Source organism: Anolis carolinensis, chromosome 1 (assembly GCF_035594765.1).
Source record: "Anolis carolinensis isolate JA03-04 chromosome 1, rAnoCar3.1.pri, whole genome shotgun sequence".
Lineage (NCBI taxonomy): Eukaryota > Metazoa > Chordata > Lepidosauria > Squamata > Dactyloidae > Anolis > Anolis carolinensis.
Window position 1 is genome coordinate 5318988 of NC_085841.1, and position 18767 is coordinate 5337754.

At 38.3% G+C, this 18767-nt stretch overlaps 1 protein-coding gene across 3 annotated transcripts in view; it reads right to left on the bottom strand.

The window, feature by feature from the left end:
* kif13b (kinesin family member 13B) overlaps positions 1 to 18767 on the bottom strand; it is a 304005-nt gene that overhangs the window by 163401 nt on the left and 121837 nt on the right. For all 3 annotated transcript variants that reach the window (XM_062968806.1, XM_062968805.1, XM_062968807.1), the window contains exons 3-4: positions 2883 to 2895; positions 176 to 236 (exon numbers count right to left, since the gene is read on the bottom strand). In XM_062968806.1, coding sequence (XP_062824876.1) covers positions 176 to 236; positions 2883 to 2895 — 74 coding nt within the window. The remainder of the gene's footprint in view (positions 1 to 175; positions 237 to 2882; positions 2896 to 18767) is intronic.

An 18767-nucleotide genomic window follows, 5' to 3' on the forward strand; every position in this document is an offset into this window, starting at 1 on the left:
TTTATAGTTGTTATTTATAATTATTATTTCTGGGAGTTGTAGTCCAAAAGAGCAGATCCTGCTCCACCCCCCAATAATTTTTATATTGAGAATATATAATAATGGTGTGGCTGTTAATTTTCCCAACCTAGTAAAGTTAATCTGAGAAATAACCAAATCCATGAAGGTTCATTACCTGCATATTTTTCTTTGACGGCTTCATCCATTGACCAGAAGCAGTGATCGTAAGCAAAGACCTGTGAAGAAAAGATCAATAATGAGGAGAATATTTTCAATACTTATTTCAGCATGCCTTTACTAAGATAGCAGATCTACCTAACATCACACAAATTCTATAGTATATCTCCAAGGATGGAGGTGGACAAAATTCAGTCTTGTAGGATATAACCCGTAAGATCTACCAATCAGAGCTTGATTTAAATCTTGGATGATATAATCTACTGGGTTTTTAAAAAAGTAGAAATGTACGTCTGGAAACGTTTGTTGATGTCAAAGGTATTTGACAGCAATATTTGCTTTATCTACTTCTATGCTACAATTTGGTTAAGTCGTTTTGTTTGAACAACGGTTGTATCTTCACTGCAGAATTACAGTGAATTAATATCCCCTTAATATCCTGTGGAGTTACTGGAATCTGTAGTATCATCAGTGTTGTAGTACAGCCTGAGGCTGGTGGGTTCACTGATGTTTTAGAGAGAAATGTGGGATTTCCTGTGAGATTTCCTGGGGCACAAAGTGAGGAAGATTCAAGTCAGAGAAATGATGGTTCTCTCTGGGAAGAACCTGATCCAGAAAGTGCAGGACTTCAAGGTCAATTAGAGAAGCCAGAAACTGCAGCATTAGATAAGGAGTCAGGCAAAGAGCCAAGTGATATAGAAGGCTCTTGGGGAAAAACACCTGGTCAACAAAAGTCTTCATTTACAGAGTAGAGAATAAAATAGACAGCTCCGGTCAGAGCTCCCACATGGGAAAGTTGAGGAGAGAATTCATGGGAAAATAAATGACTTCATGGGTGTCTATTAATTGGCAAGTTGTTGACAAGAGTTAGCTCAGGCAACGTAGCATCCAAGGGAGAAGCTAGGCCTGAGTTCTCTGGTTCTTGTTTCAAGTCAAGCCTTGGTTTTGCATTGAAGTATCCTGGAAGCTGTCTATGTTCTTGTTTTGTATTCTTGCTCAAGTTTGACTACATATACTACTGCTTGTGGACTTATGCTATACTTGTGACTTTCTGGCTAGTCCTGGTCTATATTACCTTCGAATCCGCATGAGACATTTGAATTGCTGCCTGGTTATCACCTATTGCTGACCCTTTCCTGGATTGTACATCTTTTGTCTTTATATCTGATTTTCCTGTATTTTTACAATAAACGGTTTGCTTATACTCTGTACTCTTGTGTGGTGCTGTGGTCATAGGGGCTTCCAGCAACAATCAGGTACTTGGAACTCTCCAGTTTGCTTTCCTAAACTATGAATAAGTTTTAATCGTTTCTAACTGTGATTTTTTAAAATACTGTTCATATTTAATCCAGGTTTAATGTTTGCATATTTGTATATTTTAAATTGTATGCTGATTCTTTTATGTTAAGCCATCTTGAGTCTGCTTCGGGAAAGATAAAGTGGGGTATAAATAAATATAAATATAATAGTAGTAATAGTAGTACAATAGAGTCTCACTTATCCAACATAAACGGGCCGGCAGAACGTTGGATAAGTGAATATCTTGGATAATAAGAAGAGATTAAGAAAAAGCCTATTAAACATCAAAATAGGTTATGATTTTACAAATTAAGCACCAAAACATCATGTTATACAACAAATATACAAACAGAAAAAGTAGTTCATTGCACATTAATATTGTGTAGTAATTACTGTATTTACGAATTTAATAATAATAATAATAATAATAATAATAATAATAATAATAATAACAATAACAAGAACTTTATTTTTATACCCCGCCCCATCTCCCCGAAGGGACTCGGGGCGGCTTACATGGGGTCAAGCCTAGAACAACAATATAATAACAGCAACAAGACAATAAAACAAATATCCCAACAATAAAATCTCCGCATCAATAAAACAAAAAATAAAAAAACAATAAAAAATAAAAGAATTTAACACCAAAATATCACAATGCATTGAAAACATTGACTACAAAAATGCGTTGGATAATCCAGAATGTTGGGTAAGTGAGGCTCTATTGTAGTAGTAGTAGTAGTAGTAGTAATAATAATAATAATAATAATAATAATAATAATAATAATAATATTACTATGGCACTAGAGCTCTCTGGCAAAGGGGTCTGAGTCCTGAACCAACCTGGAGTCAAACTACATTAATTCTGTAGTGTAGATGTACCTTGAGATGGAGTTTCTGTGGTCAAAAAAGTAGACTTTACAGGCTGCATGTGACCCATAGGCCACTTTAAGGACACTATGAGATGAACGTAATGGGGTAAACAGCCCTCCAAGGGTCTCCTGGGTCTCCAAAATCATCCATTTCTTTTTTAGAGAAGCAGTTAAAAAGACCTCTGTGTGTCAATATTAGAATCAAACAAGAAACTGCAGTCCCAATGTTTGCAAATACAAGAAAGCGTTTTTGTTTTGCTTCTTTGGGAACACGCACAACAGGATCTTTCTTCCTCAGTCCCCAATGCTCAGCGCATGCAACTGTTTCCCTCATTTGTTCCTATGACTCATGTCTTGGCCACCAATGCAAAAATGGCACTTTAATTTCCTCTCCTTCCACAAACAGTAGCACACTGAGAAATAAAGCATCGCACCAGGGTTGTTGTTTTTTGTTTTTTTTTGCATAAAATGCAAAACATTTTGCAAATAATTATCAGAATGTTATTTTCACAATAGGTAATCAAAACCTCTTACCTTTGGCTGGCTCCTAGTTTCAGAAGAAAGCAACGCAGGACATGAAATAAAAGAAGAAACAGAAAGCAGCTGGTTAATAATGGGAAGATTTCGTTTTTCATTGCAAAAGAAAGAGTAAAATTTTAAAATTCATTAAACATTCAATTCAGCCAATGACAGACACACAACTTCTAATGAGTCACTTATTATCTTTTTAAAGGCACAAGCACATTACTTTTAGGTTCTCCCTTGTTTTGGTCTCTTGAGTTTGAGATAAAGATGAGACGTCTGTCTCAAGCTGTTTGTGTATCACTGGGTCTGTCTCCTGGCAGATAGATTTTGAACACTCCTCTTCCCTTTTTACTATTGTTAGGATTTTCTGTGTTAAGGAGAACTCCCAAAATACAACAGAGCATCCAAAAATACAAAGTTGAGCATTCAGCTCACAGCAAGCAGAGCATGAAGTGCCATGTGGCTGTAAAGAATTTAGAGCTTAGACAGGCAAAGATGCAGAGTACAATCTTCACGATTACAAAAGGTTTATTTACAAAAGCAATAACTACATTTCTGAATAGTAAATAATTGGGTCCTAGCTACATGGACCAGCGTGAGCTGGTCCATGAGGTCACGAAGAGAGGTCATGAAGAGTCAGAAGTATTTATGACAGTGTTTAGTCTCCATGGCCTTCTGGAGGATGTCTTACACTACTTTCTGAGACTAGTATCGTATGCCTTCAAATTACTTTGGGCTTATAATACGAGAGTTGAATGAAAAGTAATGTCTCCACCTTTGTTACTTCGGTTTGGATGGGAATGTTTTAATAAATCAAATGCAGAAATAATCCTTAGAATGTGCTCTTTAACTACCACTATTCACTTTTCCACATCATCACCAGACAATTGGATACATTTCTGCCAACGATGAACAAGTTTTTCTGAAGCCGTCACGGAAGAAGTCGACACTCTGTTTCCGCAACCAGCGTCTCACAGCACCCATCATGCACAGATGTTTTGAACTTCAATTCTACATTTCCTAACAGCTGGTAGGCTGTTAGGAATTATGGGCATTGAAGTCCAAAACACCTGGAGGGCCCAAGTTTGCCCATGCCTGGTTTAAATCCTAATGCTATGGCGACTGAACAAGGATTTCAGCTTGAATTACATTGTCCGCAATGGCACAACATGAACTTGGTCTTAACACAACTGTTATTCATTCTCCTGAGAAACGTCAATGGGAATTTATTTGTAGGAAACTGATACGATGCATTACTTCTGAGAGTGTCAGGAAAAGAGCAAACACTGGATACAGACACCCAAACGCAAAATGCTTGGGAAATTTGCTTTATTGGGGGGATTAACTCTGAAAGTATCTCTGCCAACCTGGCCATTGGCAAAGCCAACTTGGAGATTCTTGGAATTACAGTCCGAAAAAGTAACTTTTCCAAGGTTTGGGTCCAACCGAGAACATCAAGCTGCAATGACTTCTAGCTCTCATCCAAAGTCCATGCCAGGATTATACTACGACAGAGCACTTAAAACGTTTAGGCCTTTATTGTGTTTATATTATTCAGCATTTGGGGATTAAAGGCAGCCATAAGAATATAATCCCTATGGCCATTTCCCACATATGGAGGTTTCAACAAGGGGATTATATTGTGTAAAACAAGCAGCTCAGTGAAGGCCACGAGGCCAATTTCAAATAAGCATAATGTTCTTTTCCACAAAGATGCACTCATGGCCTCATTTCACATTCACAAGCAAGGAGGGCTCAGGAAAACTACGGGCTCCATACAACTAAAACTGTCACCAGAAATTCATTGGTATTAACCACAGTCATTAGATCATCACACATGCATGCAGAACCAGTTCGATTCAAAAACCCAAGCATGTGTATTTGGAAATCACTGGTGATGGGATGCTGTCTGAATTCCTGCGTTTGGACCAAGAAGTGGGAGAATTCTCAACAATAGGGCAACATATTCTGGCCAGAATCCTATATGTCATCCTATGTATTTTAGAGGTATAATCCTATATACTCGTGTATGAGTCTCAACAAATTAGTCAAAAAATCAATCCAAAAAACTTGGTCGACTTATCCACCAGACAGTGTACTATACCTTAACTCTTATATGTGTCTCCTTGGCATCCAGTCAACTCTGGGATTATACCTGGGTGCAGACCAGTTGCTCATGTATACCTGGGAAGGAGGTGTAAACCCTTTATCTCTGTGTGTACATGGCTAAACACAACACACCAGCACAGTCAATCCGTGGCAGAGTGAGATGTGTTCATAACCCTTCCAGTAAGGTTACCCAGCTGAATGCAGTTGGGTTGTCACATTGAATACCAGGACCAAAACTTTTTATAATGAACTAGCTGTGCCCGGCCATGCGTTGCTGTGGCTTATGGGAATGCTTTGTTGGCCAGGTGGAATAACTGTGAATAGCCTTGCAGCCTCAAAAGCCTGAACCCTGGCTGTACCCTGGTGCCATTGTGGCCGAGGGGGTTGCTAGGAGATGAAGTGGGTGGGGTCTAAAGGGGGCAGGGCCTACCCTTCTGACCAGCAACCAGGGTTGAAAATGGCTCTTCCTCGTTCTCTAATTTGGGAGGGTTTTTTTTGTTTGAAAGACAAAGATTGGATTACTATGTCTTTTGTAGCCAAATTTGGTGTGATTTTGTTCAGTGGTTTTGTTGTTTACTCAGTCCTACAAACACACACTACATTTATATATATATAGATAGATTGGGAGCAGGAAGACATATTGAGACTTTCCACTACACATTTTCTGCCTTGCTCCCTCAAACCCATCTTTTAGATGATACTTCCTTCCCAACACAGCCATAAACTGGCCAGTTGAGACTGAGAACGTTCTACAGAGCTTCTTAGACAAAGCCTGGATGGCCATCAGTCGAGAATATCTGGAATGTGTATTCCTGCATGGCGGAAAAGAGTTGGACTGGATCACCCTTGTGGTCTTTAAGGTTATTTATTTATTTACAGCATTTATATTCCGCCCTTCTCACCCCGAAGGGGACTCAGGGCGGATCACATTGCACACATAAAGGCAAACATTCAATGCCATAACATAGAACAGAGACAGTGACAAGACGCAGGCACGGGCTGACCTCGAACTCATGACCTCTTGGTCAGAGTGATTTGTTGCAGCTGGCTTGCTTTCCAGCCTGCGCCACAGCCCAGCCTGTTGTTCTATTGTTTGTAGTCCTAGACCTGAACATGCACTAGTGAAGCAACAATTGGCCTGCTTATTGTGTGAGCTCATTGAGAGCACTTTCATTTATACACAAATCGCTTTGAATGCCTCAACTAGAATCACTTAACTTCTGATGATACATCTGGTGGTCAACTTCCACCAGATATTCCATCAGAAGGTCCACCTGATGGTCACAGCTCTCTAATAATGGAGTATGTTGCTTCGAGTCAGGTGGTGTCACCTTCTCTCTAGGTTTTTAAACGAAGACTAGATGGCCATTGGTCAGAAGGGCTTGGATTGTGTCTTTCTGCACAGCGTTGGGACTGGATGGCCCTTGTGGCCTCTTCCAAATTTATGATTCTATGAAGACTACGTTCCAGATGGGTAGAATAAATCAAAGAAGCCATGGCTACCTTGGATCTGCAAGAACTGAGCAAGACTGCTGATAATAGTGTGACTAGGATGTCTACCATTCATAAAGTCAAAGTCAACTTGGGGAGCAGTTAACAACAACTTATCACCAGATTTCATCACCATCACTCCATTTCACAGGTTGAAGTTAGGTAGGAGAGAAGATAATTGCCACAGATTATCTTTGGGGCACCGTGCAGAGGAAAACAGACGCTGGCTCCCCATCTGGGGGTCGTCTTTGTGTGTCTGGCCAAGAGATTAAATCCCTGCATTTCATATTCTCATATCTTTAATCTCAAATAATTAAATGGAGGTTCCAAGTTAAAACAAAAGCCTTTGGAGAGACATGGCAACAGGCAGCCTTCATAGTTTCCTTAAAATCCATTCCATTTTGCCTTCTTAAAATATATATGTTTCTTCATTTTCCTTTTTTTGTTTTATTAATCCTACATACTCAGTTAATACTGGCTTCCTTTCAAGGCAGGCATGTCAGTGAGAGCAAGCTGCCAATATATTTGGGGTTGATGACATACGATTCCTGAAACTTTCGAAAACCACGGCAGCGTTAAAATTGCAGTAGCAATTCATGACTCAACATTTGTAAATGTGTCCAACTTAGGTGAGAACAGATGAGCAAACAAAAGACTGGAAGAAACCCAGACCAGAAACAACACTTTCAAAAGTCACAGTCAGAGAACACATTTCTTCCCCATCGACTTGTGGCAGAATCTTCATTTCTGAAAAGCCATTCCATGACATTCCCCTCCACCATAACATTCCCCTATAATGTCATTTTCGCCAATTTGACCAACCAGCGGTTTGAAGAATTTGAATTGGGATTTTTTTAAATTACTCATTAAAGAATTGGACATGGGTTACAAATTTACAAATGCAATTAACCAAATTTATGACAAACAAGAAGCTAAAATTAAAATTAACTCCGAGGAATCAAAATATTTCAAAATAAGCAAAGGAACTAGACAAGGATGCCCATTGTCTCCGCTGTTGTTCATTTTTTCACTGGAAATTTTACTAAATAATATTAGAGATGACCCCAAACTGAAAGGTGTAAAAATAAGAAAGTATAATTATAAGTTAAGGGCATTCGCAGACGATCTTATTTGTGTAGTAGATGACCTCATAAATACAATTCAATATTGGCTTTCCAAAATAAGAGAATTTGGCGATAACTCGGGACTAAGAATAAACATGGATAAGACCATGTTACTAACAAAAAATATGACAGAAAAAAGTCAAAAAGAATTAACAAAAATTTCTGGGATTCAGATTAGGAAGAAAATAAAATACCTAGGCATAACAATAACAGCAAGAAATTCACAACTATTAGAAAACAACTACGATCTCAAATGGAAAGAAATACAAAGGGACCTAGAAAGATGGAGGTATGCAAATTTATCGTTATTAGGAAGAATATCGGTAATAAAAATGACGATCTTACCTAAATTACTTTTCTTATTCCAAAATATACCAATTATTAGAAATACCCAAAAATTCAAAAACTGGAACAAAGAAATAAGCAAGTTCATTTGGAGGGGAAAAAAACCGAGAATTAAAAGAATCTACTTGATAGACGAGAAGAAAAGAGGAGGTCTGGGTCTCCCAGATCTCCAACTCTATCATGATGCGAGTGGCCTAAATTGGGTGAGAGACTGGGCCACACTGGGGAATGCAAAAATCATAGCATTAGAAGGAATAGATTTGAGGGCGGGGTGGCATGCGTATCTGTGGTATAATAAAAAATTAACGGAAAAAAATTTTGGTAATCATTTTATTCGATCATCGCTGATAAAAATTTGGGAAAAATATAAAATGAAATTATATTTGAAGACTCCAAAATGGATCTCCCCACTAGAAGCATGCCAAAGGAGAGAAACGGGGGGAGAAATTTGGCCGAGATATAAAGACATATTAACCAAGGAAAATGGGACATATACTATGAAAAGCCAAGAAGAGATTAACCATGAATTTAGAATTGTAGGTTGGTTCCAATACAGACAATTAAAAGAATATTACAATAAAGATAAAAAAATGGGATTTGAAGAAACAGAAAGATTTTGGGACAAAGTGATGAAATTAGAAAGGAAACAAATATCTGTAATATATGCAAAACTAATTGAATGGGAGACAGAAATGGTACCAGTAAAAGACAGTATGATCAAATGGGCAAAGAATCTGGGGAAAAAATTTATTTAGAAGAATGGGAGAGGGCCTGGAACTCCAGATTAAAAATCACATATGCAACAGAATTGAAAGAGAATTGGATTAAAATGTTTTACCGCTGGTATTTGACCCCCCAAAAAATATCAAAATATTACAAAAAAACCTCAAACAAATGTTGGAAATGCGAAGACCAAGTAGGAACGTTCTTCCACTGTTGGTGGACTTGTAAAAAAGCAAAGAAATATTGGAAAGAAATCCATCAGGCAATACAAAAGATGTTGCAAATTAAACTAGACTTAGATCCTAAATACTTCCTCCTGGGGATGCTTAACATTGAAAATAAAAAAAACAAAGAGATGCTTTTCAATTATCTCACTACGGCGGCTAGAATTACATATGCCAAATACTGGAAAAAGAAAGAAACCCCTGAATTAGGCTGTTGGTTAATTAAGATATTGGAAATAATGAATATGGATAAATTAACGTATTTACTAAAAAACAATTATGGCATTCCAAAAAAGCAAACAAACTGGGATCTGATTAAAAAATATTTGGCAGAAACACAAATGAAGGTGCTAATATAAACTGTAAAGAAGGTTGGTACACCAACTGAAAGTAGTATGAAGATGCTGTCACCATATAGAGAGAGGGAAGTAAAAGAACAGACAAGAAGTAAAACAACTTACTTCTTTAAGTAGCAGTGGAGGAGATGGAAGTCACTCCTTTGGATTTTACTATTATATCTGTTTTTGTTTTATTTATGTATATATGTTATGTAACTCTCTGTGTCTCGGTGTTTTTTCCTGTTTTGTCTTTCTTTATTGCTTCGGTCTGAGACTCTCTTTCCTCCCCCCGCCCCCCCCCACGGTCTTTTTTCTTTCACTCTACTTTTCGCACCTTTTTTTTTTTCCCTCGGGAATGTTTGTCCCACACTTTCTTATTGTAAATCACAAACGCAAAATCAATAAAAATTTAAAAAAAAAAAAAAAAGAATTCAATGGGTCACTGCTGGGGCAACTTGTGCTATATAGGTAACTGATCCATTTATGAACAAGGACTGGTGAGAGTAACAAAGATGGCAACAAGACTTATTTACATCAAGCACTGGGCAAATTTCAACCCTTCAGGTGTTTTGGACTTCAACTCCCACAATTTCTTACAGAATTGTGGGAGTTGAAGTCCAAAATACCTGGAGTACTGAAATTTGCCCATGTATGATTTATATCATTCTTTTCTCCCCAGCATTGGGACACACGGTGGTGGTAGTGGTTGTTGTTGTTGTTGTTGTTGTTATTATTATTATATTGTATGACACAGCAAACAAGATAGATATGCTGGATTTCGTATCACAAAATCACAAGTCGAACACTTCCCAAGTGTCTAGGACTCTGTGATGTATTTTCGGATGATGCGCGCAGATCCCAGTAGGGTGGCCTTTTGCAGTTGGCAGATCGTGATTTTGTCAATGTCTATTGTTTCCAAATGCCGGCTGAGATCTTTTGGCACGGCACCCAGTGTGCCCATCACCACCGGGACCACCTGCACTGGTTTCTGCCAGAGTCTTTGAAGTTCCATCTCGAGGTCCTGATAGCGGCTGAGTTTTTCCTGTTGTTTTTCGTCAATGCGACTGTCACCTGGGATGGCAACATCAATGATCCAAACCTTTTTCTTTTCCACAACTGTGAGGTCTGGTGTGTTGTGTTCCAGAACTTTGTCAGTATGGATTCGGAAGTCCCACAGTATCTTTGCGTACTCATTTTCCAATACTTTTGCAGGTTTGTGATCCCACCAGTTCTTGACTGCTGGGAGATGGTACTTGAGGCATAAGTTCCAATTGATCATTTGGGCCACGTAGTTGTGCCTCTGTTTTTAGTCTGTCTGTGCGATTTTCTTACAGCAGCTGAGGATATGATCAATGGTTTCATCAGCTTCCTTGCACAGTCTGAATTTTGGGTCATCAGCTGATTTTTCGATCTTGGCCTGAATTGCCTTTGTTCTGATGGCTTGCTCCTGGGCTGCAAGGATCAGGCTTTCTGTCTCCTTCTTCAGGGTCCCATTCGTGAGCCATAGCCAGGTCTTCTCCTTATCAGCTTTTCCTTCAATTTTGTCAAGGAACAAAATGTAAGCCGCCCTGAGTCCCCTCGGGGAGAAGGGCAGGGTAGAAATATCGGAAATAAATAAAATAAATAAACTTTCCATGCAGTGCTTTGTTGTGCCAGCTGTCAGCTCTAGTTTGTGGTGCAGTTTTCTTGTACTGGTTTTTTGTCTGCTGTGCTTTGAGGAGTTTCTGATTATTATTATTATTATTATTATTATTATTATTATTATTATTATTATTTGTTGCTTTTTCTTTCTTAGAGATGGTGATGGGTCTCAGAGAAAGATCTCTTCTGAAGTTCTGAGACCAGGTAGGTTCATCAAGGCAGATACAACCTGCCAAATAGCCTGGAACTAAACCACATGGGGTTTTATAGGTTATCACCATCACTGTTCTTTGGAAGGTTGTATCCTTGTGATGGTTGATTTTGAAGACCTATCTAGACTTGATAATGCATTGCAGACATTGGCTTTCAGAAATGCATCATTGTTCCTGCAGACATATTTGGCCTTGATAATGCATTTCCAGCATTGGCTCCCAATTCCAGGAAAGCATTACTACTTCCGGAGACATATCTGGCATTCAGTAATGCATTTCTGGCATTGGGTTCCAAAGATACCACCACTCTTCCAGGACTTATTAATGCTTGATATCAATGATTGATGGGACCCAGTGCTGAAGACCTTCAATGTTCCTCTAATGGTCAATTTGGAAGGTTCAACTCAGGTCTTTTGAGGCAACTATGGCAGGAGTAGGGAGTATAGAAGGTCTCCATATCTTACTGAACCACAACTCATGGCATTCCTTTTCATTGATTGTGCAATTCTAGGACTGCTGGTAGTCTTAGTGTAACGTTGTGTAATGTTGTAGGGCTGCCACAAAAATTTATAACAGCTCAACTGACAGCTTGTCTGTTCCTAATGCAACTGGGCTTTGAGAAATGACGAAGTAGGATGGGCATTGCATCATGTACTGGAATTTCCATTTGTTGTTATTTTTGTGTGTGCTGTAGTTACCACCCATCCCTGCATTGTGGAATGACTTGACCGGAGAGATTCAATAAGTGAATTTCTGAATGTAAAACAACCATAAACACCTGTCTCTTCCGGCAGGCCTATCCAGATGGTTTTTAAATTATGAATCTTAAATTGTCTACTGGCTGTTTTAATGTGTGTTAAATGTATATGTCATTTTAGCCAGATGCTTTAACTAGGTGATGTGATGCAACCGATTCTGCATGTTGAATTTTAATGTGTTCTTGTTCTCCACATCAATCCACAGGGAAGGGAAGGTGAGAAATAACAATATCGGCGCCAGAAAACTCCATGATAGGGTCACTTTAGGGTCAATGTCAGTCCCAAATGACTTGAAGGCACAAACAACATCACGTTGCCTTGAGACCCAAACTCTTCATGCCCTGGAAAGGATATGTTTTAGTGTCTTGAGAGGAGCTATTAAAAGTAGAGATCCCCAGCATTTTCTTCTGAATTGCTTGTAGACCATTAGTTCCAAACATGTTGGCACATGAATGGCTATGAATACCTCATCCCAAGTCTGACCACATGCACTACCAAGTCTATTTGCAGCCCTATGAGCTAGCAGAAAATAGATCTTCTTCTCTCCTTCATCACCCCAACAGAATCGGACTCAGCTAAGTTTTTCCGGGTGGTGCAACTTGGCATTTCAAACTGGAATCCCCAGATGGTCCGCCAACTGCGACTCGTGGCAAGGCGTTTGCTAAGCTCTCCTGCCAATTGAGTCATTCACACTTTGGTCAACACTGTGGGTGATATGTTCCTCGACTTTGCATAAAGGAACAAAACCTGAAATAATAGCAAACCCTATTGAAATGATGGACTTCCAGTCCAAGAATACAACAGTGTTGTGCTGGAGGATCTAGAAAATGTCTACAGAGGACATATTGTTTGGACTTCAGATACAGGAGTTTTGGTTTTGACTTTTGCGGATTTGATTATTCACTGATTTGGTCATGAATGTTCTCTTTGAATCTCTAGATCCTCCAGTGCAATCCCATAGTCAAGTTCCAACTGAAGTTACCTTCCTCAGAACCCGAATTACCTAAAATACCTGTTTTCACCTGCAGTTACTTCCAAGAAGGTATGTCCTTCATACCTACATCTCCTGTCACCACTTTGTGAAGGTATGCAGTACCTTTCAAAATGGTAACATGTCACCATTCTTTCTCAATAACATCACAGAAGGCCACTTCACCTAGCAACAGCCAATCCTCACCTAGAGACAGCCAATCCAGTGAGGACCACTTCACCTAGCAAAAAAACTTGGTGGTACAAACAATGATACCATGTTTCCGCGAAAATAAGACAGTGTCTTATATTAATTTTTGCTCCCAAAGATGCTCTAGGTCTTATTTTCAGGGGATGTCTTACTTTTCCATGAAGACGAATTCACATTTATTGTTGAATTAAAAAAAATAACATTTATTATATCCTGTACTGTAGTTGTCATCTCAAACCAGCATAACCAGACAAACTGTGAATCCTATAAAGAATTTCTTGCTATTACCATTATTTCCATGTACAACAATCTATGGTATGTACATTTACCAAACCTGCATGTTCTGGTGTTCTGTTCGGTGGGCATGCTTCCAAACACAAATGGTGCTAGGTCTTACTTTCGGGGGAGGCCTTATATTTAGCAATTCAGCAAAACCTCTACTAGGTCTTATTTTCTGGGGATGTCTTATTTTTGGGGAAACAGGGTACAAACATATATATTTTAGCATATACAGTAGAGTCTCACTTATCCAACATAAACGGGCCGGCAGAACATTGGATAAGCGAAAATGTTAGATAATAAGGAGGGATTAAGGAAAAGCCTATTAAACATCAAATTAGGTTATGATTTTACAAATTAAGCACCAAAACATCATGTTTTACAACAAATTTGACAGAAAAAGCAGTTCAATACGCAGTAATGCTATGAAGTAATTACTGTATTTACAAATTTAGCACCAAAGCATCACAATGCATTGAAAACATTGACTACAAAAACATTGACTACTAAAAGGCTGACTGCATTGGATAATCCAGAACGCTGGATAAGCGAATGTTGGATAAGCGAGACTCTACTGTATCTATAAACTATTACACACACACATACATATATATTAGATATTAGATTATAATAACAAAATTTGGAGAAAATGCTTTCTAAGACATATGACAGCCCACAGAGGTATCTATAAACTATTACACACACACATCTATATATATAAAAGGGTAATGAAATTTCGGCCTAGGACAAAACAACAAAACTACACATCCCAGAAACACTAAACTTGGCAGCACAACCCCTCATCCATGCCTCTAGGTTCATTCAACAAAAAGAAAAGAAACATAAAGTCCTAATTAGAGGGAGAGGAATAATTGTTTTTATCCAATTGCAGCCAGTTAGAAGGCTAAGCTCCGCCCACTTGGTCTCCTAGCAACCCACTCAGCCCAGGGGACAGGCAGAGTTAGGCCTCACTTAGGCCTCTTCCACACTGCCTATAAAATACAGATAATCTGATTTTAACTGGATTATATGGCAGTGTAGACTCAAGGCCCTTCCACACACCTATATAACCCATTTATAATGGACTTAATGTCAGGAGAAAACCTTTGCCCTTTACCTTAACTACCACCAATTCCTCAAGAGTTTATTTCCCATACCACCAGACTTCGCCACAGCAACGCGTGGCCGGGCACAGCTAGTATACATATATATTAGATATTAGATAATAACAACAAAATTTGGGGGAAATGCTTTCTAAGACATATGACAGCCCACAGAGGTCACAAACCATGGCAAAATCCTCCCAATGGCTTTTTGAGGATTTATGATGAACTTTAAATTATGTTTTGATTGTTTAAAAAGCAGAGCTCTGCTATCTCAGGTTTCACAATACTTCCCGTTGTTCAGAAATACACACATGACAACCTTGATCTACATACAAAGGCCATGACATTGTGCACTATGAAGGCTCTGGAGGCTTGGACATCTGGATACATATCCCCGATCCTTCAAATTAGACCAATTAATTTGCATCCTCTGCATTTCCTCGGGACCGTTTCCCGCTTGCAGGCACACCCCCATGACCCCCGGTGCCACGTCGCATCAGTGGCGCCATGCAGACTCCCCATGTTCCTGTCATTCCAAGTCCATCAGTGTTTCACTACTGGGAAGAGATCGGGGACTAAGCTTTGGTTGACCTGATTTGTATGGAAAAGGGAGCAAGGAAAAAATTCTCCTTATGCAACAGACATGGCGACTGAAGCATCAATATAACTGCATCCTACTACATCCTTACTCATTATGGCTTTGGGACCATTCCCCTTTTTCCAAAGCATGAAATACAAGAGCTTGCTCGCTTTGGCTACAGAAATTCACCCCAGTAGCCTTTCAATTAAAAGGGACTTTGTTTTGAAAAAAAAAGCACTAAAGGCCTGGAGGGGTAAAATGGGGAGGGGGAGACATAGGGAAACACAGATTTTAGTGACAGATGGGCATAAAAGCCAAAGAACAATCCAATGGAGGCTTAATAACGAGCAGCGAGCGAGAGAAGATGCAGGGATGTTGCAAGAAGAATTCCCAGCAAAGTGTTAAAACGGAAAAATTTGGGTCTCTCTGCGGAGAATGTGGCTCATCTTGCAGGCTTCTTTCTCTGCATGAGAACAGTTTCTGCAAAATGAACCTCTTGGCTTGAACCACATTCCACCCATTTTTAAAGCCTTGTCCTACTTTCCTCCTATTTCGGAGGGTGGTCTTGCAACATCTGTCCCTATTATTCTCCCACCCAGGAAGGACAGCAAACACATTGAGAAAAGCCTTTTATGCTGGGAGATATAGATGTTAAGGTCTTATCCTAAAAGGCTCTTGTGAGATGTATAGTCTAGCCCAAGGTGAGGAGATTGGGACCCAAGTCTTCCAAGGCAGGTCATTTGCTCAGTTGTAAATGATTGATTGCTCGTGAAAGACAGAATAGACATAAAGTCAAACCAGGACAAATTTGCCTGCAGACAAATCCTGGAAATCTTACTTTGGAACACTATAGCTTCCCAAACCGATAAGCCATCAATGTGATTCTAGGAATGGTAATCTGAAAATGTAGCTTTTCCTAAGCCAATGATGGGCAACCTTTTGCACTTTGTGTGTCAAAATTCACCACAAAACCTAGCAGGACTTGGGTGATGTGTCACTTTGAGAACAAAAAACCATAATTTCACAATATGTATAGTTTAAATAACAAAAATGTATAATTGTAATATATAACTGTATTTAATAAATCAAAAAACTATTTACTACCATTATTTCCATGTACAACAATCTATGGTACCTCTTGCAATTTCCACGCTGATTTCTCTCTATTCTAGTTTCAATGTAGTCATGAACAATGAATAATATAATAATAATATAATGGTAATAATATGATAATATACTACAATAATAATAGAATAATAATAGAATAATATTATATATATATATAGTAGAGTCTCACTAATCCAAGCCTCGCTTATCCAAGCCTCTGGATAATCCAAGCCATTTTTGTAGTCAATGTTTCCAATATATCGTGATATTTTGGTGCTAAATTCGTAAATGCAGTAATTACAACATAGCATTACTGCATATTGAACTACTTTTTCTGTCAAATTTGTTGTATAACATGAAGTTTTGGTGCTTAATTTGTAAAATCATAACCTAATTTGATGTTTAATAGGCTTTTCCTTGATCAGTCCTTATAATCCAAGATATTCGCTTATCCAAGCTTCTGCCGGCCCGTTTAGCTTGGATTAGTGAGACTCTACTGTATGTGTGTGTGTGTGTGTGTGTGTGTGTGTGTGTGTGTGTATATATATATACACATACATACACATACATACATAAAATGTAATGTGCATAATTCCCATGGAGTAAACAACAAAACCACTGGACCAAATCACACCAAATTTGGCCACAAAAGATATTAGTCATCCAATCAATCTGCATGCGGCAGCGTGTCAGCAAAAATGGCTACGCGTGTCCATGCTGACACGCGTGTCATAGGTTGGCCATCACTGTCCTAAGCTCTTCTTACACAAAGAATGTTGCCACACAATTTTGGGTCAAAACTCACTTAGGATGCATCTACACTGCAGAGTTAATGCAGTTGATGCCACTTTAACTGTCATGGCCCAATGAGATGCAATCTTGAGATTTGAAGTTTGGTGAGGCAACAGCATGCTTTGGCACTGAATGCTAAACACCTTGTAAAACTGTAAGTCCTATGATTCCACAGCATTGAAGCATGTGTTTTGGTGTATGTATTTTATAGTTGTGTACTTTCATATGTGTGTGTGTGTTTTGATTGTGTTGTATCCCGCCTTGATCCATGAGGAGAAGCAGGTAATTAATAATAATAATAATAATAATAATCCACTTAATTGGATATGTTGCAATAGATTCCCAGATTAGCTTAATGTTTACACCTTATTTTATTTTTTTGGGTTATTTAATATTTAATGTTTATTTTACTTAAGTGATATTTGTCTTTACTGTTCTAATGTAGCACAAATCCTATGTAAAATCATACTACATATTTTTGACATTAATATTGAAATCTGAAATATATCCAGAAAGTCTTTACTTTCCCGTCACTGTCTCCCACAGGGACGCAAGACAGCTTACAAAATAACACACAAAGATGCCCTACATAAAATACATAATACAGAAAATAAAATATATCAACATGAAAACAATAACATTACAAATAAATATATAAATAATATTTTTTATTTTTTAAATATTTATTTATAAAGACATTTACATACTGCCTTTGAGCACCTCCAATTATTATTATTAAGTCAAGACCATTAAAGTGATATCAAACCGCCTTAATTCTACAGTGTGGATGCACCTCCAGTGCTTCTTCTGCACTTGCCCAGAAAGTATATAGAAATTAAATGTATACTAAAACGTTTCCCATGTGTCTCATCTTTTTTGTATCTTGGCCCTTTGAAAAACCAAGACGCAAAACGAACACAGGCATCGTCTTCTTCATTTCTAAATCCACACTTATGAGTGGTTGGCATCCAACTGCTCTGTGGGCAAGGAATCCTTCTAGTTGCTTAAAAGAAGTATTAGGAACAGCGTACCAAGATTTCTTCAAAGGATCCAGAAAATGTGAAGAATTAGGCTACATCATCCAGCAACTTGCAACCACAAAGCTTTTATTCTTTGCTGGAATTAGATTAGAAGCACTGCATTTATAAATGTATGTGTCAGTGGCATTTCCCAGGCTGTGGGTTTCATAAACATTGCAGAAAATTGACATGTCAGTAGTCTTATATAAAAAGGAAAAGGGTGTCAAATAATCTTACTTAATCGTTATTTTTTAAAATAGGGATTAATATGCAGTTAGAACAGCAGGGCAGTCATGAAAGTGGAAAAGTCGCAAAGCTTTAAAACCTGAGAAAACACTTTTCTAGGAATCTGGGTAGGTTTAGCTTGGAGAAAAGAAGCCTTTATGATTACAACTTTATGATTCTATGACATAATACAGTAGAGTCTCACTTATCCAAGCCTCGCTTATCCAAGTTTCTGGATAATCCAAGCCATTTTTGCAGTCAATGTTTTCAATATATCATGATATTTTGGTGCTAAATTAGTAAATACAGTAATCATAATAACATTACTGCGTATTAAACTACTTTTTCTGTCAAATTTGTTGTATAACATGATGTTTTGGTGCTTAATTTGTAAAATCATAACCTAATTTGATGTTTAATAGGCTTTTCCTTAATCTCTCCTTATTATCCAAGATATTCGCTTATCCAAGGTTCTGCCGGCCCGTTTAGCTTGGATAAATGAGACTCTACTGTAATAAAAAATTATATTTGTCACCCGCCTCTCCTCATTGCTCCTCACCAAGAAGACATGGGTATTGCGAGGGTTGAATGAAAAATAATGCCTCCACCTTCGTTACTTCGGTTTGGATGGGAAGATTTTA